This window comes from Protopterus annectens, chromosome 5.part0 (genome assembly GCF_019279795.1).
Source record: "Protopterus annectens isolate FY-2018-M chromosome 5.part0, PAN1.0, whole genome shotgun sequence".
NCBI classification, from domain to species: Eukaryota; Metazoa; Chordata; order Ceratodontiformes; family Protopteridae; genus Protopterus; species Protopterus annectens.
Window position 1 is genome coordinate 349,389,767 of NC_056735.1, and position 23,535 is coordinate 349,413,301.

Sequence of the window (23,535 nt, forward strand, 5' to 3'; positions counted from 1 at the left end):
GACAGGACAACCCAGTTGTTATGACTGCAGATGCATCCATGAAGGACATCCTGCATTTCTTTGTTGTCAGAACATTCAGAGTTTGTCAACATTTTTGTTTAAGCAGTGACATTAAGTATTGCTGATATTTAAACATATGGAACTGACAATTTAAAGCCCTTACAGCCAAGGTAGCAGAAGTGTAAACTTTTTTCCCCCATCTGTCCAGTGCCCTAGAATCCCTATCAGAGGGGACAGGGTTTTTTTGCAGTGGAAGCCTTGACCCCTTTGGGACCCTGAGATATAGTTTCTGGGTCAGCAGCGGGGTTTTTATATAGAAATTTATGAGAGTCTGGGACCCTGTAGTATCTGTCTGGCTTAGCAGGTGCAGGGGGTAAAGAGTCAGGAGACAGGCCGGACTCTGAAAATATATCATCTACAATGTCTAGAACAGGTGGAATAGCAAGAGGTCTGTGCTGAGGTAGTAAAAGAAAGTCTCGGAGCCTTTTCTTAGATTCTGAGTAATCTTGGCGCTCCCAGTGAAAATGCTCCCTCATGGTATGCAGGGTTTCCCCAAAAGAATAATCCTCAGGAGGAGAGGCTGAAGGAATGGATTCTTCAGCATCAGAATCCTCGTTGGGAGGAAAAGAGTATCCCTGTTCAGAAAAGGAACCAGAGGAAATTGAAACCTGATCAGAAGAATCATATTCTGTCTCTTGCCTAGGCCTCTATCTGGAGGGGGATGGGAACCCCTGATCAAAGTAATTAGGTCTTCGGCCATTTTAAGCATCTATTGTTTAGGCATGGAAGTCTGAGTAGGAGAATGATGTACTTGTTTCTTTGTCTTTAGAACTGCTTTAGTCTTTGCCTTTGAAGCTGAAGTTGGCTTAACATACAACTGTGTAGGTCTGAAGACGCCCTCAGAAGCCGATGCCTGCTCAGCGGCTCCGGACTCATCTGAGGGAATGGTTTCAGAGTGTCCAATATCTTGAGTACCCAGAGGCCCAGTCGGCTCCACGTGAGAGTCTGAAGTGGCCTGTGGCTCTGAGGTAGCGGGAGTCAGGGGCTGCGAAAGCGTCTCACTGAGAACCGGCGACTAGCCTACCGGAGGCCTCGTCGTCGGTTTTGGACCACAGATGCCTATCCTTTTCCTTGTCCTTGTATTTTTTGTAAACTCCGGTTGTTGGCTGTTCAGATGGCATTATATAGTTAAATCTTCGGCCAAAGTAATGAAATGCAAAATCGAACAGACGATTAATAGTGCGTTGGTTAAATCTAGCAAAACACCGACAGCTAGCAATGTCGTGGTCAGGGCCTAGGCAAGGAATACAGTAAGAGTGAAAATCCTTATGAGGTATTTGCTTCCCACAAGAAATACAATTGTTAACTTTTTCTGACATCGGTCTGGAGCAAGAAAAAAGTTTCCCCAACGGGGTACTTAGCTTTAATGAAGACTTCTGAGATTTTCAAATCCGAATTTCAGAACAGGAGTCAGCCGACCGGCACTTGCGAACTGCTTTTGCTTCGGGCACCGCATGGCAAGAAAGACTGAATAAAATGGCGTTGGCTGCATCTTTTATACCCCTGGCGCACTGACGTCAGGGAAGAGGCAACAGCAACTGACGCTGGACCAGGACTTTGGAATTCAGGCCGACTGCGGGCAGCCTTCCAGCAGGATAATCCAACAGTAATGACTGCAACAGTGAAACACGATGAACATTATCCTGTTGGCAGATAAACTCTCTGAACTCTTGGAAAATAGATGCCACTTCTCCTTTAGGAATGGCAAAAATCTGTGCTCCTACTTTAATCATTACAAACATGGGACGTACCACAAAAAGGAATATGTTCAAACTACACTTCTGGGTGATCAAGTGGTTAGCTGATTCCCTTGTGGTTATTCTACATACTGTTCTAGGGTTATGAAGACTAAGTCCTTCAGTAGCAAAAATACCAGTCAGGTTTATAACATCTCATTTTTTTGCTAATTCTCAAAAAGATTGGGTGCTATATCTGGCCACGTGTAATTGTTCAGCTTTCTACATTGGTCAGACCTCACGACCTGTCAAAGTTAGGATTTCTGAGCACTTCTGTGATATTAAACACCAAAAAATTGCCAATGCTTTACACAAACATAACACAATACATAAAAATGCCTTTTTCAATATTACTATTATTGATCGGATTTTGGGTATGAGATCCAATAAGACAGGCTGGCATCAAATGCTGAATAGAAAAGAGAAAAAAATGGATTATTAAGCTGAGGGGGGGGTTTGCTCCTGGATTAAACGAGCACCTTTAATCAGTCACATGTTTATGCTGATATAGCACTGACTATATAAGGAGTTTGTTGTATATGAGATTTTTACACTGATGAAGGCTATATGATTTGCCAAGCCGAAACCAGTTTGTTCTCCTATATTTTTTATATATGCTTCTTAGCAGCATATATTAAATACTGTTTGCCACTGTCTGCTGGTTTCTTCATTTGGTTTTTAGATCTGTTTTCCCCCCTATATGCAGGAATCTTGGAGTTGATAAATACAAGGAGCTGCAGGACGGCCGCATTAGGCAAAACATACAACTGATACTCTGCTACAAAAGATTATTCATGTAGGAAAGCTCTACAGTTTCTCAGTGTTAACCTCTTAGAACATGCAGGGCTAATATCACTGTAAGTAAAGTATAATTATGGCTCAGGCAAGGCCGAGCAGACTGTTTTACTAAAACGACGAATTGTTTTAAGCCAAGTCCCAAGGCTTAAAAAAGGTTCATCTTTGGACAACAATCTGTTGAGGTTTGGCTTACTGTATTACAAAACCAGCTCACAGGTGTTTCTAGCTTGTACCCCAAAATATAAAAAACAAACCAGAAATTATACAGGAAAGGTGAAACTACATGGTTAGGTAACTTAGATGTCTTTACCCTGGGCTTCTTCATTTTGGTTTGATATGAGCTCTTCATTTTTGGTACATTTTGGCAGCTTTGTTTTGTTTACTAAATCTTCCTGGCTTGACTGCTTTGTCTCGTTTGCTTCTGATTCTTTGGTTGTATTGGGGCTTGCTCTCTCCTTCATCTCCAATTCAGAAAATCGCATCATTGCACGCTAGAAACACAAGGACGGTTAATATCTTGAAGAAAAAAAAGCTAATCTGCTTACCTTATTACTGTAAATTTCAAAAATAAATCTGCTAAAATAGCAAAAAGCATTTAGCATAACTTTAAATATCTGTACTGCATTACAATACCCAACCTTGGCTCTTAACTCAGATTAGTATTTGTGTATATGTTCTACTAAGGTAAAAACTCTGTATCCATTTTTTTCAGCTCAATAAACTGAATTATTTGGGGAAACAAGTGTCCATTTTTCAGTTAACACAATGAAAATAATGTAAACAATTAATAGTCTCCACTACCACAGGCTGTATAGCCTTGATTTTGCATAATACAGAACGCAATTCACTTCATTTTGAGCATTTCGATCAATCTACTTTCATTAACTAGTATTTCTCAAGAAATAAGATACTTAACTTTCCTGAAATTGAGCAAACTGTTGGCCAGAATAATGATCAATGGACTACAAAATGACAATGCATCTTAAAATAATGTGCATTTGTTGGAAATATGAAGCAGAAAAATTGTAACAACGGTGACACTGCTTTCTGGCCCAAAGAAAGTATACATTACCAAAAAATCGTGGTGGCAGAGATGTCAGACTTTGCATTTTATGAAACACTAATTTAGGGATCAAACTGCAACACCAGAGATATAACATTGGTGGTCAACGAATCTGAAAAAATATCAGTTATCTAGCAAGGGGAAACATGTCAGCACTGCTCATTTCTATTAAAATACAATAAAAAATTTACAAATCACTACAGTTTCTGTACCTTAAACATAGTGTACATCATGTGTGTTACATTCACACTAGAAAAGAGAACCATGTTACTTTACATATTCATTGGACAGTTACACTGGATAAAAAGAAAGGCAGCAAAACTTACCATACTTCAATAGTTAAAAGTTAAGAAATCACTTCAGCATGTTATGCTGTCCTGGGATCGTGATACATTCTTTAAATAATCCTTAAAAAAACTGGTACACTCCAGTGACATCACATACACACTCATACTATACTCCCTTACACAGTAAGGAAGTTTTAAGTTACAAACAACCGCTGTTTTTTAATGTTACCTTAATACCGGTAATGCAAAAAGAAAGCATTTCATGTCAGGACTAGAGTTATTCCCAAAAGAAAATTGTCAACATTTGCAGAAACCATAATTTTGCAATTTCAAAAAGTGTGTATCTGAGCATACATGTGGAAAAGTTGGCTGAGTGTATATCAGTTTTCCTTGCTCTGAGCACACAGTTTTGAGTAGTCACCAAAAGACAACAGATGTGTGACTGAAATACTCTGTACTGAGTAGGTTATAAAGCCATCTTCCTCCTACTCCCAAACTTGGCAAGGTTTTACCACAAGCACTAATGAGATTCAACTCTGAAGGCTTCAACTGGCAGCAAAAGGATAAGACAGGCCTTCTCAGCTGCACCTTTATCACAACAATCAGAAAGTCAAAAAAAGATATTCAATGTTAGACGCACACACACACACACACACACACACACACACACACACACACACACACACACACACACACACACACACACACACACACACACACACACAATCATACTTTGTGAGGTTGCAATAATTAATGGTCTGCTCTACACAGAAAGCTAACCTGTCATTTTGTTCCCTTAGCCCACGTTAGACATCCTACTTACCCTGCAGTGACTAGAAGCTTTTGTATACTGGCTGGACGTTTGAGTAGCAAGAGAGGAAAATAAGAAGTTATGTACCTACCATAACGTTCCATGTTAGTTGTCTTCTCTCGCCTTCTTTCTTGCTTGATGGGTTCGGAGCCGATCCCTCGGCTCCGACTCGGCACTTGCTAAGCTCGAGAGTCACTTTTACCAGCTCGAGGCAGCCCCATATCCCATGATGCAAGGCGGTAAGTACCCAGATCTCGTTTGCTGACAAAGGGCAATAGCACCAAGCATAAAATACTTCCCAAAGGAAGAAAGAAAACTTACAGATGGAAGAAGGACCAGGTCTGAATGGTCTTCAGCATAACAGTTTCTGATAACAAGGTCTGTCCAGGCCAGGGGGAAGGAGGGAGGGTCGCAAGAAAGAAGGCGAGAAGACAACTAACATGGAACGTTATGGTAGGTACATAACTTCTTAATGTTAAGTTGTCAATCTCGCCTTCATTCTTGCTTGATGGGACCGCGTCCCTAGGACCTCTATCCTGGGTGGCTCAATGGAACAAACTCTTGAGGATTGTAGAGCCAAAACTGGCTCTGTCCCTGGAGGCCAAGTCCAATTTGTAATGGGAAACAAAAGTGTGAGGAGTAGCCCAAGTGGCCGCTGCACAAATAGTGTCCAAAGGAAGTCTAGCTTGAAAAGCTGTAGAAGTAGCTAAGCTCCTAGTTGAATGTGCTTTAGGTTTTGAGCACAGCTGTTTTCCCCTGAGCGTATAAATTTCAGAGATGACCGAAGAAAGCCATCTGGACAAGGTCACTTTAGAAACAGGAAGGCCTTTTTTATTATCCGCATAGGAAACAAAAAGTTGATCAGATTTTCTAAATTTTTGTTCTGTCCAAATAATATCTAAGTTGACGGTGGACATCAAGATAATGTAGCTTTTGTTCAGCTCTATCTGAATAGTTAGGGAAAAATACAGGAGATCAATGGATTGATTCAAATTGTTCTTTGAAGCGACCTTAGGTAAAAGGTTGGGTTAGTTCTCAAAGATACTCTGTCTTTGTGAAAAACCAAATAGGGGTCGAACCGAAAGAGCATGAAGTTCAGACACCCTCCTGGCAGATGTAATAGCCACTAGGAATAAAGTTTTCCAAGAAAGATATTTCAGGGAACAAGAAACAGCTGGCTCGAAGGGGAAGAATCAAGGATGTCAGCACTAAATTTAGATCCCACTGAGGAGGAGGATTCCTGATTGGAGGCTTTAGTAGAAAAATTCCTTTCAAGAAGGCCCTGCAGAGCCTATGGGACATAATATTATGATCTGCTATCCCGACATGAAAATTGGAAATAGCAGCCAATTGAACTCTGACTGTGGAAGAAGAGGAGCCTGCATGAAAAATCTCTGCTAAGAAGTCCAGGACTGCCTGAACAGGGGCAGTAAAAGGATCAATATTCTGGGCCTTAGCCCAATAAGAGAAACGTTTCCATTTGCTTGTATAAATCCTCCTGGTAGAGGATTTTAGCGGTTACTATGATGTCTCTAACTGGGTTAGAGATCAAAGGAAGCCTGGCTAAGGAAGGAAGTGGAGCAACCATGCTGTGAGGTTGAGAGAAGGGATTGACTGGTGCAGCTGACCCGATTGGTGAATCAGAAGATCTGGCACTGGGTCCAGATGCCACGGCTGCACCAAAAGGTGATGATGGAGGAACGGAACCAAACCTGTCGAGGCCAGTAAGGGGCAATGAGAATCAATTTGGCTCTCAAAGCGGTAGCTTTCTGGATCACCTGAGGGATCAGAGGAAATGGAGGGAAGGCATAAAGAAGTCCCTGGGGCCAATCCTGGGTCAGAGCGTCTCTTGGGGATGGCCTGATAGAGGGAAGAGGCTGAAGAAGTCTGGGCATTTGCTGTTTTGGGGAGTAGCAAAAGATCGCAACATGGACGACCCCATTCCAGAAAAATCTCTTCCGCTATAGATTGCTTGAGAGACCACTCGTGAGGCATGAGAATAGCTCTGCTCAATCTGTCCGCTACAATGTTGGTTTTCCCAGGGATATGCGTTGCTACCAGAAACCGATGAGAGGAGATCGCCCATTGCCATAGTCTGAGCGCTTCTCGACACAAGGGGTAGGACTTGGTTCCGCCCTGTTTGTTGATATACCAAACTACAGACATGTTGTCTGTGTGGACTGCAATTGTCCCTACGGGAAGAAAGTCCTTGAGGGCTTGCAACGTTAAAAGCACTGCTCTCATCTCCAGGACATTTATGTGCAGATGGTACTCGAACGGCTGCCACGTCCCATGAACCATCCTGCCCTGATAATGACCCCCACCCGATCAGGGAGGCATCCGTGGTGACAGTGGCTATCGGAGATGGGGGTACAAAGTACCTGCCTTGGTGAACCTGAGGCGATGTGATCCACCAAGCAAGATGCTCTTTGCATGTCTGTGTCACCAGAATCTGGTGACGCATTGGAAGTTGCTGGTATGACCATTGTGTGAACAGCATCCACTGAAGAAGGCGATGTAGAATCGAGCCAGGGAAGAAGAGTAATGGCCGCAGCCATGAGACCTAATACCTTTAGAACCATTCTGGCCTGTACTTTCTTGCTGGCCAGAATGATCCTGACATGACTCAATGTCTGAAACTCTTTGATCTGTAAGGGTAGCTGACATCCGAACAGTGTTTAAGTTTGCGCCTATGAAGGTAATAGACTGGCAGGGCGATAAGGATGACTTTTCGAAGTTGATTGAGATGCCCAAAAGAGAACAAAGGTCTATTGTGTAATCCCTGGCTTGTATAAGCTGATGCCTGGTGGTGGCTGACAGGAGCCAGTCGTCGAGATACGGAAACACCTGGAATCCTTGACGCCTCAGGTGAGCCGTGACCACTGCCATGCATTTGGTGAACACTCTGGGGGCTGTAGTGAGACCAAAGGGCAGGGCTCTGAACTGGAAATGACTGGACCCCAGCCGAAAGCGGAGAAATCTCCTGGAGCGCCTGTGAATTTTGATGTGATAGTACGCATCCTGAAGATCTATTGAGCACATCCAGTTGTCCTTCTGTAAGAAGGGCAGAATTGACTGAAGAGTGACCATTCGAATCTTGTCTTCCTGACAGACTTGTTGAGTCTGCTGAGATCCAATATTGGTCTCCAGTCTCCCGTCTTTTGGGGACCAAAAGAACCTTGAGTAGATTCCGGCTCTGAATGGTCTATTGTAACTGGCTGAATGGCTCTTTTGCAGTAGTTTTGAGACTTCTAACTCTGCAACCTCCCTTAGACCGGGTGGTACGTCTGGAAGGGAACTTGAGGGAAGGGACTTTCCTCGAAGGGAATTATGTAACCCTTGGATATGATCGACTGTACCCATCTGTCTTGAGTGAGGGAAAGCCAGGCTTCTGGGTACAGTGATAATCTTCCCCTGACTGCCTCCAAGGAGGGACAGCCGGGCAACACCTCAGGGATGCTGAAAGGGCTTGTCAGAGAGAGGCTCCCTGTTTCCCTGGTTTTTCGGACCCCCTCTGCCTCTAGAGCGCGTCTGTTGTTGTTACCCGCTCTGCCTCTAGGGGTAAACTGACCACGTGAATCCGGCGTGACTCCTTGGGATTTACGGAACCACATTTTCCCACCTTTCTGTCCTTTGGGATAAGGTCTAGAAGGGGTGGAAAACGGACTCCAACAGCAGAAAGAGTCTTGCCGTCCTGTTCGCACCTGGTCAAGGTTTCCTTCACCTGAGGGCCAAACAAAGCTGACCCATCAAAGGGAGAATTTGTGAAGGACGCCTTAAAGGCATCCATAAAATCACATAGCCGCATCCAGGCTTGGCGTCTAAGAGCCACACCTGTACCTGCGGCTCTACTCGCTCCATCCGCAGCATAAGATATTAGCCGCATGGAGGAGTTTGCAATGGAATTGAGGGTTCCTAGCTGCGAAGCAATTTTTTCTTGAGCCCCTGCAGCTGTAGGATCCTGAACTACTTCACCCAGCTCCTTAAGGATATCCCTCTGGAGTCTGGTGAAGTGACATAGGTAATTCAGCGACGCATAGCAAAGGTCGCTGAGGAAAACATCCGCTTACCGTACCTATCCATGGTCCTAGAGTCCTTATTAGGAGGATGGACGGGCACGGAAGGATCTGCAAGTTCCTTTTGGTGGCCGCAGCCACCACCATGGCATCAGCGGGACACCCTTAGTGAGGAATTGCTTGTCACACGGGCAGTGATAAATTTTGAAGGCCTCCTAGGGACTGGCTCTACAGAGTCAGGAGCTGCCCACTTCGTGCAATAACCTGCATAAGGGGGTCGAAGGCGGAGACACCCAGGAGGTGGAGGGCCGAGATCCAAACGCCTCTAGGTATACTGACTCATCCTCAGAGGGATTGTTGGTGGGCCAGTTTCCCCTCTGTTTCAGGAGTTCTAGGATGTCTGAGAAGGAGACATCCTCAGAGGGGATCTAGGGATCCCTCTGACTCATCAAAGTCAGTATCCAGTGACAGACTCGGGAGTCTACATGCTTCCTCTTACAAGTCCTCTTCCTAGGAGGATCTCCCGAAACATCAGGAGAATCCTCGGAAGAGGGGAAATTCCCAATGGGGAAACCTGAGGCGGAGGATCTCTGGGTCCTGTAGCAAGAGAAGTGGCAGAGATGTCAACAGGTACTATAGAGGGAGGAGCTACGGGAACAGACTGCTGACTGATACCAGTGGCCAGTACACTCTTCATCACCTCGAATGCTCCCCTCCCAGGCAGGTCCGAGAGAACCCGCTCCAAAGCTAGGAACTCCAGGGACCACCGAAAGGGAAGTCTCCGAGGCAGATGTCGGAGCCGAGCTCACCAAGGCCGAGGCTCCAAGGGGAAGAGCGGGTTCGGACAAGGGTCCGATGCCACTAACCCCCTCGGAGGCGACCATGGAAGCCCGACCACGAATCCCTCTAAGGAAAGTCTCAAGAGGAGATAAGAGTAGAGGCTGAAGGAACAGAAGGGGTATCCGTCCTCCAGCCGTAGCAGTAACCATTGCCGAAGACTCCAACTCCAAGCTCTGGGGTAGAGTTGAAGGAGGAACTGTAACGGGGTGTGGACCAACAGTCGCCTGTTGAGACGGACTATGTAACATTTGGGCCACTACCTGTGACTTGAGCAATCTCCTGACCACTCTCTAGGTCATGATCTGACAGTCTGGATGACCTTGAAGATCGGCTCCGATGGCTCCGTTCGAAGAAGAGGTGAAGCCGGGCCGAAGTATCGGCTCCAAGGAAGGAGACCTCGACCTCTTCCTGGAATGAGCCATCGGAGCCGATACTATAGATCCTGTCGGAGCCGACTTCGGAGCCGACAGGAAGCTCGATGTATCGGCTCCAGCCGGAGCCGATACAGCCACCAAAGTAACGGTGTCGGAGCCGATCGGAGCCGACACCGATGCCTGTGCCACATGGGTGTCAGAACCGATCGGAGCCGACACGGTGGTCCATACAGATTCGGCACCGCTACCCATCCGGGCCGAGGGCTTTGTTAAGCGAGAATCGGCTCCAGCCGGCCGATCTCGACTCGAACGAGTCGAGCCGAGGCCGCAGGCTTAGACACAGAAGCCTGGGCCTTGGAAGATTTAACTGATTTAGATGGAGCCGACTTAGCCGGAGAGCCCTCCGGCTTAAGAAGGCCCCTAAGGATCAGTTTGTTGCGCCTTTCCTGCAGGACTCTCTGGCTGAAGGAATGACAAATAGCACAGGAGTCCTGCAGGTGAAGAGGCCCCAGGCAATACAGGCAAGAAGTGTGACCGTCTGTCAGAGACATCTTCTGACAGCACGAGTCACACTTCTTAAAACCTGAGACCCTCTCCTTTGACATGGTGCTTAACACAAACACACACACACACCAGTCAAAAGATTAACTTAAATAAAATACCAAAAGGTATTAGTATAAAAAACACACACACCCTAACAGGGAGGGGATGGGATGGGTAAAGTTTGACAAAAATAAATTAGAAAAGACAGGGATTTTTTGTCACAAAATGTAAATAATTAACTAATAACTAATAATTAAGGGTTTTTTTAAGAAAAAGGGGCTTAAATATTCAAAAAGTGAATCACTTACCAGGAGCTGGTAAAAGAAGGACCTCATAAGCGAAGCGGCAAACGAGATCTGGGTACTTACCGCCTTGCATCATGGGATATGGGGCTGCCTCGAGCTGGTAAAAGTGACTCTCGAGCTTAGCAAGTGCCGAGTCGGAGCCGAGGGATCGGCTCCGAACCCATCAAGCAAGAATGAAGGCGAGATTGACAACTTAACATCCCAAGGGTTAGGAATACTGCAACATGAGAATAGAAGGATACCTTGGCAGCAGACTGGAGGTTAACAGTGGGTCAGAAGGAAGGCCTACTGGAAGACCAAACAAGCAGTCTAAATAGATATACAAGACAAAGTCAGAAAGATTACAATCTTCAGGAGATGAACTTGAAGTAGTAAGAAATTAGGATATCCTCACGAATGAGAAAACTTTGATTCTGGCAAATGATTTTGTTGCAGAAGACTTTCTCATCACTGAAAAACCAAACAGCTGTCAATAGACTGTGGCAAGAGGACTGAGCTGCTTACCACTGCAGATCCATGGATTAAGTGCAGCTGTGCAAGTATATTTACCAGCATAATAAACAAGCGGTGTGAGTACATTTACCTATATTCACCACAGTACTAAGCGGATATGTGAGAATATTCACTTGTATCCTGGTGTGTGAGTATATCCACCCAAAGTGGTAAATGCTTAAATATGAGCACGCTGGAGTATCATTTATTCATCACTTTTTGGAATTGCCTGCAAGCGAACGTCCATCCATTTGACCCGGCTTCCACAGATTTGAGAGTTCCCACACTGGATCTGGTCTCCTGCCCACACTGAGGACATCCATGAATCCTTCATAGAAAAGGCAGAGCAATCTGTGTCAATTCAGTTCACAGCTGTGTAAAGAGGTATGTCGTCACCAAGTGTGCTTACCACCCTGACAAAGTCTGGTTGTCCAAATCAGGTTAGGACGTGAAAGCTTTCTCCAAATGCATGATACCACAAGATAAGATAAGGAGACTACCCCTAACTCCAAAATGTCTTTTTCACATCTGTAAAGAAAAATAACAGGAGAGGAAAGGTTCTAGGGGAAAGGGGACTGATGGGTTGGGGGAGGGGTGCACTGCAGCACTAATCCTTGTACTTGAATATCTAATATTTTTGTGGGTATGCTCATAAAATTGAACTGCTCATCATAATGATGCAATGCACTGCATTCATGTTTCAGAGGAGTACAAAAGCAGCAGATAATCTGGTGGCAGAGTTAGGGTGGTAGAATTCACAAGCCCTGCAAAACTACAGTGGCAACACCTTGATGTGTTCCTTCACTGTATCCCTAGTTTATAAATGTCTGGGAAATATGTGGAGGGAGTCTAGGTAGGTACCAAACAAATGCTTTGTGCTGACATGTTTCTAGAATGGCAGTTACTGCTCCAGTTACTGCTCTAGTGGAGTGATCTTTTAACCTTCACCTAAAGGATTCTTCCATGATGGTCATAACCACAGACTAAGGGCCAGACTCAATAAAGCCTACACTAAGTGTACACTGTTCTGAGTGAATAGACAGCACAGACATAACTAGCCCTGAGACCATTTTCAGCAAGAAAGAGAGGCTGGTCCAACATGCCACCCTGTCTCTGTGGAAGACTGTAGATGGTGTGTAGAGAACCCTAAGGCCAGCAGCTCTGAAACTCTTCATGCTAATGTAATTTCCAGCAAAAACCGTTTTAAAGACAGAAATTTAACTGGAATGGTATTACCATGTTCAGATTTGGGGGGGAGGGTGCAATTATATTTTTATAACAAAGTTAATGCCCCAAGTAGGAGGTACGGGTCTCAAGTGAAAAACTCCATTTAAAAAAGACTGCAGATACATATACTGTTATGGCAAGTTAACTTACACAGCTCTACTTATCATTTGATCACTGCTGCAATAGCCTAAGCTATATAGAATACCATAGCTTAGAAAAAGAGGGAGGAGGAAGGATGAAGGTCCAGGTGCCCCTGGAGAATGGTCTGGTTCTAGACCTAGTAAAAAAATCTAGTTTGTAGTACTTTGCAAAAGCATATACACAGAACCAAGATGCTACCTCTAGAATACTTCTAAAGTCCACCCCTATCCAAAGGGCCACTCAATAAGCCAAGGCCTAGTAGAATGTGCCTTACACTGCCTGGCATATACTTATTATGGTGGGAACGACAAAAGGACATAGCATAGGACAACCATTTCAAAACAGTCTGTTTTGACACTGGCTGGTCAGATTTCTTACTTGCATAATAAATTAATTACTGGACAGAATTTCTTAAAGGTTTTAGTTTAGTCAATATAATATTTTGAGTTGTCTATGGACTCCCAGAATGATCCATTCTCCCTCATTTAAAAGTCCGGAAAGAACATAGTGAGATGGACAGCCTGGTACAAAGTAAAGGTGGATACCACTGTAGGCATAGTTAAGGGATTCTTCAAGGAAACCCTGTCTTTGAGGAAAAGGAGAGAAGACTGACCTACCACAAGAGCTTGCAACTCAAACACTCTACTTGAAGAAGTCAGAGCAAAGAGCAACTATTTTTCATAAGAACCACCTCAAATCAGCCTGAACAGATGGTTCAAATGCAACAACAATAACTTTAAAAAGGTGGTTCCTTTTTGTGATCTTGTAGGTAGACAGATATGTAAAAAAACCCTTTCAAAAAAGCTTGACATTAGCAGATATGTAAAAAAACCCTTTCAAAAAAGCTTGACATTAGCATGCACTGAAGGAGGATTGATAAGACATGCCAAAACAGCCTACAGATGAATGTCAATAGTAGAATAAGAAAGGGTCAGAGGATACCTCAGGCAAATATTTTAGAACAAGAGTAATTCTAGCCATAAAGGGGTCTCAGTTCTTAATGTGGCACAAACTAGCAAATCTTTTGGAAAAGTTAATATACATGAATTTCTAGTAGCAGGTTTCTTTGCCTCCTATAATACCTACTGTGTGTCCTTATATTAAAAAAAAAAAAGGGAAACCTAAAAGATATTAGCATTTTAACATCCAGGCAGACAGCTGAAAATGTCTGAAGTTGGGGATTATTCCAACAAACCCGGTCTTGTTTTAATAAGTCCAGTCTGCAAGGAAGCTGATGAGAACCACTACTGCCTGGGCCAGAAGGGAGTCACTAAAAAGATCTTAGAGAGTCGTCCTGAATCTTCAGAATGACCCTAGACATCAACAGAAAGGGTGGAAAGGCAAAATGAACACTCAATTCTAGGAAAGAGAGAGAATTCAGCTGCTTTCCAGTCTTCTCAAGGAATCCTGGAGCAAAATGTTGCCAGCTGTTTGTTGTCTATTTGATGCGCTATCCACAGTTGGATACATCCTGGAAGTCCCCCTGATTCAAATTTCATTCATGATGGCCTGTCCTGGTCCTGCTCAGCCTGTCTGCAACAAAGTTTTTCCTCTGACTGAAAAGAAAAAGTTTGCAGAGTGAGATTGTGCAGAATTGCTATAACCCAGGCTAGCTCTGCTAATCTGGGGAGAGGGTCAGATATGAAAACTCCCCGTTTATGTACCATATCAATGTGGTACAGTTGGTGATCACTTGTAGAGGTCCAGAGGTGATTAAGAGAGTTGAGTGCATTTATAAAGTACAGTTGTGTACACCTACCATACATGTAGATGTTAGAGTGTATTCACTGTTGCAGTCATTACATTAGGGTTATCTGCTTGCAGGTAGCCCTCAGTCGGCCTGATTAACAAAGTCTTGGGTCCTGCGTCGGTTACTGTCCCTCCTTCCATGAAGTTAGGTCATCAGGGGTATAAAACATGCAGCCGACGTCATTACATCAGTTTTTCTTGCCCCAGATGTCAGATGCCCCCCTAATGGGAAGCAATTAAATATAAAAGTACAAAGATATACCTCCAACAAAAAAGCAAATACACCAAAAAGGCTTTTAAGCATATTAAGGGAAAGCAGAGGTATAGCCAAAAGAAGTTAGGGGGCTGAAGGGAGGGTAACTAGAACTGCAACAGTGAATACAATCGAACATCTACATTTATGGTAAGTATACCCAACTGTACTATGTTCTTCGTGTTTCACTGTTGCAGTCATTACATTTGGATAGATTCCCAAAGCTATGGTTGGGAGGAGGAATTTAGATAGCATTAGGTCCAGCAATAAGGCCCAGCAAGACTGCAGTGGCAAAGCCAGCTCTGGGTTTAGAGAAAATTGGCAAATGATAATGCTTGGTGAAAGTATGTACAGAACTTCAGGTAGCAGCTTCTAGGATGTCCCTGGTAGGGACGCCTCTGAGAAAGGCGCAGAACTTCAGGTAGCAGCTTCTAGGATGTCCCTGGTAGGGACACCTCTGAGAAAGGCTGTAGAGGTAGATGCAGCCCTGGTGGAGTGAGGTCTGATCCCCTGGGGGATAGGTTTTCCATGGTGCTTATAGCAGAAATTAATGCAAAGGCTTATCTATTTAGAAACGGTTTGCTTTGAAATAGCCTTCCCCTCTGCCCCTGCAGCAAATGCCACCAGCAGTTGTTCAGATTTCCTTTGAGGTTTAGTCCTGTCCAAGTAGAATCTAAGATGTCTGTGCACATCTAAGGAATGCAGTATCCATTTCCCTTTATTCTGTGGATTGGAAAAGAAGGTTGGCAAATGAATGGACTGATTAAGAGCCACACTGGATACCACCTTGGGCATGAAGGATGGATTGGTTCTGAGGGACACCCTGTCCGCATGAAAGATGATGAAAGGCTCCACTGCCATAAGGGCTTGTAATTCAGATACCCTTCTAGCTGAAGTGATTGCTAAAAGGAAAGCTGTTTTCCAAGAAAGAAATTTTAAGTCTGCAGTAGCAGCTGGCTCGAAAGGAGGTAGAGCGAGTTTCTCCAAGACAAAGTTAAGGTCCCAGGATGGGGTTGGAGCTCTCCTGGGTGATCTCAAATTTTCTGGCCCCTCTGAGGAACTGCTTGTGCAGTGGATGAGAGAAGAGGGGAGGTTCTGTGTTACAATGAGCTGAAATGGCTGAGGCGTGGATTTTAATGGAGGAAAAAGACAGGCCTTTGTGAAGCATCTCAGTTAAGTATTTTAAAATCTGAGGTAACTGGGCGCTGCTGTGCTCATCCCTTCAGACTGGTTCCAGGCACAGAATCTTTTCCATTTTTCAGCATAAGATTTTCTAGTACTAGGCCTCCTTGCCTCTAAAATTATATCCATCACAGGTTTGCTGAGGGATGGTAAAGGAGAGATTAAGTAATTAGCCAGGCTGCAAGGTTCAGTGTTAGAAGCTGACGGTGCAGAATCTGGTTCTCCTGCTGAGACAGCAGGGAAGGAGTCTGAGGCAGGTGCCATGGAGATAACCGTGACACACTGCGCAGAAGGGGTACCAGTGTTGGCACGGCCAGTCTGGAGCAATCAAAATCTTCCATGGTTTGTCCTGTTTGATCTTTAGTAGTACTTTGGAAAGCAGAGGCAGAGGGGGGAAGGCATAGACTGATAGGTTTTTCCAGCTGAAGGACAAAGCAACCACTTTCCAGGCTTGTTTGTGGAGAGTCCTTGTGCAAAATTTATCCAATTGGCAGTTGTGGGGGAGGTAAACAGGTCTATATCTGGGCTCCCCCATTTGCTTGTCAACATATTGAAAATCCTTGGTTCCAGTTTCCACTCGTGTGGGCCCATGAGGTTTCTGCTTAGTCCGTCTGCCAGTGTATTTCATTTTCCTGGCAGGAATTAAGCTTGTAGGTGCACTTGGTAGCTCAAGGCTGTGTTCCACAATGCCTATGGCTAGTCTGCAGAGAGGAGTAAAAATGTGTACCCCCTCTGCTTGTTTATGTACCACATAACATCAATGGTGTTGTCCGTCTTTAGTTGTCCTGGAAGAATGTGGTCCTTGAAGGCTGTCAGACCATTCTGTACAGCTAACATTTCTTTTTGATTGATATGCAGGTGCATTTGACTTGGGTTCCATTTGCCCTGAATGCACTTCTCTGCCAGGTGAGCCCCCCATGCATAGTCTGATGCATCTGTTGTTAGGGTTGGCCGGCAGGGGGTGGTGTGAAAGGTAGTCCCTTGTTTTGGTGGCAGGTCTCTGCCCACCACAGGAACTCTAGGCGTAGGCAAAGTAGGATAGGAATCATTGTTTCTAGGTCTTGAGAATGTTGACACCATAGGCTTTTTAGATACCACTGTAGTTTCCTCATATGCAGTCTTGCATATGGAATTAGAAGAATGCAGGAGGCCATGAACCCAAAGGCTTGCAGTATTTGCCTTGCAGATAGCAGGGTTTTTGTGGCCACTTGTTTGAAGTAGGTTATCAAATGAATTTGTTTCTCTGGCGTGAGGTAAGCCATCTGGGAAGTTGTATTCAAGCTTGCTCCCAGGAATAGAATTTGTTGACAAGGTACCAGGTGTGATTTTTTTTTTCGTTTATGGTGCACCCCAGACAAGTTAGAACCCTTTTTACAAAGACCAGATAATTCAAACGTATGTCCTGGCTTTCTGCCTGAATTAGACAATCGTCCAGGTATGGGTATATTTGAATATTTCTTTGCCTGCAAAAAGCAATAGCTGGAGATAGGCACTTTGTGAATACCCTGGGCGCAGTAGATCAGCCAAAGGGCAGTGGAGAAAACTGATAGTGCGTGTAGCCTACTTTGAAGTGTAAGTATCTTCTGCAAGATTCCCCGATTGGGATGTGCAGGTATGCTTCTTTTAAATCTAGTGTTGCCAAATCAGGCATCCTTGCCTAGCATAGGAAGTAATTGGTGAAGAGTCAGCATCTTGAATTTTGGAATCTCCAAAAAGGTGTTTAGAGTAGACAGGTCCAGGATAGGACGCCATGAATTGTCTTTTTTGGGTACCAGGAAAAGTCTTGAGTAGAAACCTTGTCCCTTTTCCTCTTCTGGTACCAGTTGAATAGTCCCCATGCTTGAGAGAGAAAGTACTTGTTTTTGGGCCTCTGCCCACTGATTTGGGGGTAGGTCCGGCCACCCACTTGGTGTTGGCAATGTGTGGAAGTGAAATCTGTATATCTGGGACACTATATTTAAAACCCATTTGTCCTGGGTAATGAGTTCCCAATTCTTTGCATGAAGAGCAATCTTTCCCCCCCCAAAGGGGCAGTCAGTTGATAAGTGCTTGGAAATTTTAAAAGGAAGTAATTGAGACAGTTTACCATAGGGGGTGTCTTATTATTCCCAGATTTGGAAATGGAGGCCGCCCACTGCTTAGTTCTGCGTGTCCCCTGGGACTGAAACCTGTGGTTTTTGCTGTGTCTAGGTTTGGCTTGAGAAGACCAGGAAGGGGCTGAAAAGGACCAATTCTTAGAGGGCCAGTGCCTACTAAATCTAGGAGGCTGAACTTGTAAAAAAATCTTTAACAGTTTGCATAGATTTAGCTTTACCTTCCATCTTTTTAAGAACTTCCTCAGCCTTGTTGCCAAACAGGCAGTCCTGATTTAAAGGAGCATCCAACAATTTAGTTTTAACATGATCAGGCAAAGATTGCTCCTTAAGCCAAGCATGCCTTCTGAGCACAGACCCAGTAACAACAGCCCTGCAAGAGGCCTCTAATGAATCAAAACCAGATTGCAAAGTATGTTTTCCAACTTGTTCAGCAGAATGCATTAAATCCTGTAATTTTTCTACACAGTCAGGTATCAACATAATTTTCTGTTTAAGCAGTCCAATAACATGTTGCTGATACTTTAACATATGAAACTGGCAGTTTAAAGCCCTAATGGCCAAGGTTGCAGAAGAGTAAACCTTACCCCATCTATCCAGCGCCCTGGAGTCTCTATCAGAAGGGGTAGGATTTTTAGAAGTAAAAGCCTTAATGCCCTTGGCCCCCTGCGAAATAGTCTCTGGATCTGCAATAAGATTTTTGAAAAGGAACTTGTGGGACTCTGGGGCCCTGTAGTATCTGTCAGGTTTTCTGGAAGCAGGAGGCAGGGAATCAGGGGCCAAACTAGAGTCCAAAAAAGCATAATCAACAATGTCTAGTACAGGAGGAATAGCTAAAGGCCTAGACTGAGGGAGGAGAAAGAAATCCCTAAGCCTCTTTTTTGAATCAGAAATATCCTGGCTTTCCCAGTGGAAATGCTCCCTTAGCGTATGTAAGGTTTCCCCAAAAGAAAAATCCTCAGGAGGGGGAAGCAGAGGGAATGGAGTCCTCTGCATCCGAATCTTCATAAGTAGATAAGGGCAAATCCAGATCATCAGAAGAATCAGAAAAAAACAGAATCCTGATCAGAAGATTCATAATCGACTTCAGCCCTAGGCCTCTTAGAAGGGGGGGTGTTTAGCTACCCCTGATTAGAGTTATTAGATCTTCAGCCATTCTTATTTGTTTTTTAGGCATAGAGGCCTGAGCATGTGGCCTAGGTGTCGGTTTTTTAGACATGGATCGAGATTTAGGCTTAAGTAAAGAAGGAGGTGTCTGTTTAATATGCAAGTCCGCAGGCCTGAATACACCCTCAGAAGCTGGTGCCTGCACAGCGGCTCCAGACCCATCCAAGGTAGAGACATCCTCGGGTTCCATAGTTGAAGCATCTCGCGGTATACCGGACTCCGAATGGGTCTCAGTAGAGGCCGGCAAATCAGAAGTAGCGGGTTTCAGTGGCTGCGAAAGCATCTCACGGGAGTACCAACGAACTGGCGACTGACTTAGGAGAAGTGTCGTCGGCAGTTTTGGACCTCAGCGGCCTGTCTGTCTTTATCTTTGCGTTTTTTTTCAGAATCCTGGTAGTCAGATGGCTAACGACATTTCTGGATAATTAAACAGAGAACTGAAAAATATTTAGAGGAGGAAATATTCCGACGACGGATACTGCGGCGATTAAATAAAGCACAAAACCGACACCAAGGTTCATAGATTCATACTAGGCTATCTGCCCTGGGGCATTTATAAGCCTAGCCAGAGTTTGTTTGGCTTTCGCCACACATTTTAAATTAATTTTGCTATGCCCTTTTTCGGGGTTAGTATACTGTGCCTCTGTCTAACAGTGACACAGAAGTGATACCCGGGGTAAACCTACGATCTCCCATCCACTCATCAATATTCCTCTTGAAGAGAGTCAATGAGGGACTCTGCCTAACATGGACTGGGATTTTACTCCAGAGTGAAGGGAGCCTCTGGGTTATGAATCTGTCCCTCCAGCATGTCCTATTTATTTCAGTGCTGAGGTTTAAGTCTCTCGAGCGCGTAGCCCGATGGGATTTGGATTTTCTGAGGTGCAGCATGTCCATTAATTCCGGGTTGGACATGGCTTTATACGTCGGGCACAGATCGCCTCTGAGCAGGCGGTATGCCACTGAGTAGAGCTGGAGTTTCTTTAACCGGGCAGCATATGGCATCTGTTTGAGCCCTTTGATCCTCTTGGTGAGGTACTTTTGGGGTCTTTCCAGTTGCTGCAGGTGTCTGGTAAGGTACATCCCAAAAGGGGCATTGTACTTAATTATGGGCCTGATGAGGGATGAGTAAAGAGGCACGATGACCTCCCCTGATCTAGATGTGAATCCCTTCATGATTAGGTGGGCTATATAAAATGTTTTTCTAACCACTTTGGCCATGTGGTTGTTAAATGAGAGATTGCTATCAACTTGGGTCCCCAGGTCCCTAATTCCTTCTTCTGTACTTAATGGATTACCACCTATGTGGTAATTTGTGGGCACTTTGTTTTTGCCAAAGGGGATGACTATACACTTTTTGGCGTTTAGCTTGAGGCCATGGCTCTGGCACCAGTTGTCTGTTTCTATGAGGCCCTTTTGTAGGAAGCTTGTGTCGGCTGGAGAGTCAATTATGGTGCCCAGTTTGCAGTCATCTGCGAACTTGGTCAGCCACAGTCCTTCCGTGTTCGCCTGTACCTCCGAGAAATATATACCGAACAAGAGAGGTCCCAGGACTGAGCCTTGTGGGATGCCACTTGTAACTGGTTTGGAGTCTGACATGGCTCCAGCAATTCTAACCATGTGGGTTCTGTCCTTGAGCCAGTTTGCAACCCATCTAGTGACATAGGGCTTTATATTTAAGCTGGTGAGCTTATCTATAATGCCAGTGGGAATACTGTATCAAAGGCTTTTGCGAGGTCCAGGTAGGTTGTGTGGACCACCTTCCCCTCGTCAATGGCCTTGGTGACTGTTTCAAAGAAATCAACCAGGTTTAAGAGGCAGGATCTGCCCTTAAAGCCGAACTGGGTAGGATCCAGTGTCTGTAGGTCCCCAATATCTTTATTTATGAGGTCCATGATGATCCTTTCCATAGCTTTGCAGACCAAGCTAGTCAGGCTTATGGGGCGATAGTTTCCAGGATCCGTTGAGGCACCACGTTTGTGGAGAGGGACCACTGTTGCTGTACGCCACTCTTTGGGTATATATCCTGTAGTAAGGCTGAGATTGAACAGTAGTTTTATGTTTGGGTTTAGCTCTTCTTGGAGTTCATGTAGGACGCAGCCCGGGACACCGTGTGGTCCCATTGATGCTGTGTTTTTTTGCTTTGGAGAGGGAAGCTCTTACCTGCGCATCTGAGATGTCAGGGGGGCAGTACTCTGCTGGGATAGATATTTGCCCTTTTGGTGGGGGGGGGGGGGGAGAAGTTTGCGCTGAACCTGTCAGCTAGGATGTTGGCAATGTCTGTGGGTTTGGTGTACTTTTTGTCATTTTGGACTAATTCTGAGCATATCTGGGAATTCCCACCTGGGTTCCTAACATAACTAAAGAAAGCCTTGTGATTATCCTTAGTGTCCTGTGCAATTTTTCTCTCGAAGCTGGCCTTAGACGATTTTATGAGTGCTCGTAGTTTTTGCTAATACTGATCAGAGATGCCTTCCCTTTTTGGGATTTTGCTCTATCATGTAGTAGCTTCCTCCTTCTATTGTATAGTTTGTTTATGGCTGGGGTCCACCAGACAGGACGTCTGCCTTTGGAGGATTGGGTCTTGGTTTTATTTGGGATTGCATGATCCATGCATTCCTGAAGGTGTTCATAGAATGCGTTTATAAAGGATTCTGCGGTCTGGGCCGTACCTTCCACAGGCCCGGGGGCTTTGAAGGATTCCACCTCGGTTTTGAGGAGTGTGAAATTTGCTTTAGAGAAGTTTTTCACTGTGGTTTTCAAGGCAGGGGGTGGAGTCGGGATGTGAATATCCAGTGAGATTAGTTTATGGTCTGATCTTACCAGTGAGGGATACACTTCTGGTCTGGAGCATAGAGTCCCCATGTTGGTGATGATCAGGTCCAGTATGTTTTCCCCACTTGTGGGAGTGGTAACAAGTTGTTCCACAGCATTTGAGTTTATAAATTCTAGGAACCTTTGGGCTAGGGTGTTGGAGCTAGAGTAAAGCTCCCAGTCTATGTTTGTGTAGTTGAAGTCGCCCAATATAATGGTGTTTGGAGAGACCTTCATATTTTCCAGTGTTCTCAGGAAAGCCGAGTGGGGTTCCTGGGTTTGGGAGGGTGGTCTATAGCAGGCTATAAACTGGAAGGCAGTTTTACCCACTGTTAGTTGCACATGGATAGTCTCTGATGCTTCGTGCTGTGCCACCAACCTGGAGGTGTGGGTATCTTTGACGAATATTGATACTCCCCCCCTCCTTTTGTGGTTCGGTCCAAGCTTTGGGGTCGAAAAGCATGGTATGAGGTATAACCTGGTAGTGCTGGGGTGCTCTCGGGAGCCTTGAACCAGGTTTCTGTTACTGCACAGATATCGATGTTCTCCATGCTAAGGAGAGTTTCGAGTGCGTGCATCTTGAGGTTTAGACTTCTGGTGTTGAGTAGCATTACACTTAGTTTCTTACCCCTTGTGATACCTATGGAGGTGGGCTTGTCTTTTGAGCCTTGTCGAAAAAAGGCACTATGAGGGTAGCAAGAGCCTTTGCCAATATCCGAAAGCCCAGGGGTGACAGGTGCAAGCCGTCCCTAGCGAAGCATCGTGGCTTGTCGAGTATGTCATCCCAGGCTGACAGGCATTGGATCCCCTTTGAATGACACCAATACTTAAGCCAATTGTTGAAATTGATCATCTTGTCTTCATATTGTGGCATCATTCTTGGTGAGAGTAAGATGCTACTCAAGGTCAGGGTCATGCCGGCCTGGGCTACATGCTCAGAGAGCTCCTCTATGTCTCTTTTCATGTAGTCCAGGGAGGTACGTCTCAGGTCATTCACACCAGCATGGACAATGACTGAGTCATATTTGCACTTGCCTTGGAGTGACCCGAGTGCTTGTGTTATGTGGCGGATCCTAGCGCTCGACAGGCAGCTCACCGTGACCTTCTCCTTGTTCAGCCTGGTGAGCGGGACGTCAGTGTGCCTGACGATAGAGTCACCTATTACAAGTGTATCAGGTGTGTTGTTTAGTCTTAAGGGCTGTGACTGTTCGGCACACTGGCTTTGTGAGCTATGTGTTGCACGTGCTTTGTTTTGGGGGTAGCGGTTGCTTGGGTGTCTGCTTTGGAGGTCTCTGCTGCATAGGCAGATTTTTATTTAGAGCCTCAGAGTATGTTTTTGTGTGTTTACGTGTTTGGTTTGCTGTCGTGGTAGGTCTATGTGAGACTGGAATTGTAGTGAGTATGGTTTCCTTCTCCTCCTGACTGGTTTCGCCAGTACTGAGTTGAGAGAGCTTAGCCTCCATTATGGCTATATGGTTGCATCTCTCACGTGTTGGAATTTGTTGGGAGGAGGAGAGGGTTGTCTGTGTACATGTGGCAGTTGTAACATTGCCTCAAGATTCCCAGATTCACCAGCTGGACCGG

General features: G+C 45.0%; 1 protein-coding gene across 2 annotated transcripts in view; it reads right to left on the reverse strand.

Moving 5' to 3' along the window:
* BCOR (BCL6 corepressor) overlaps positions 1-23,535 on the reverse strand; it is a 588,412-nt gene that overhangs the window by 417,286 nt on the left and 147,591 nt on the right. For both annotated transcript variants that reach the window (XM_044072315.1, XM_044072314.1), the window contains exon 5: positions 2,905-3,085. In XM_044072315.1, coding sequence (XP_043928250.1) covers positions 2,905-3,085 — 181 coding nt within the window. The remainder of the gene's footprint in view (positions 1-2,904; positions 3,086-23,535) is intronic.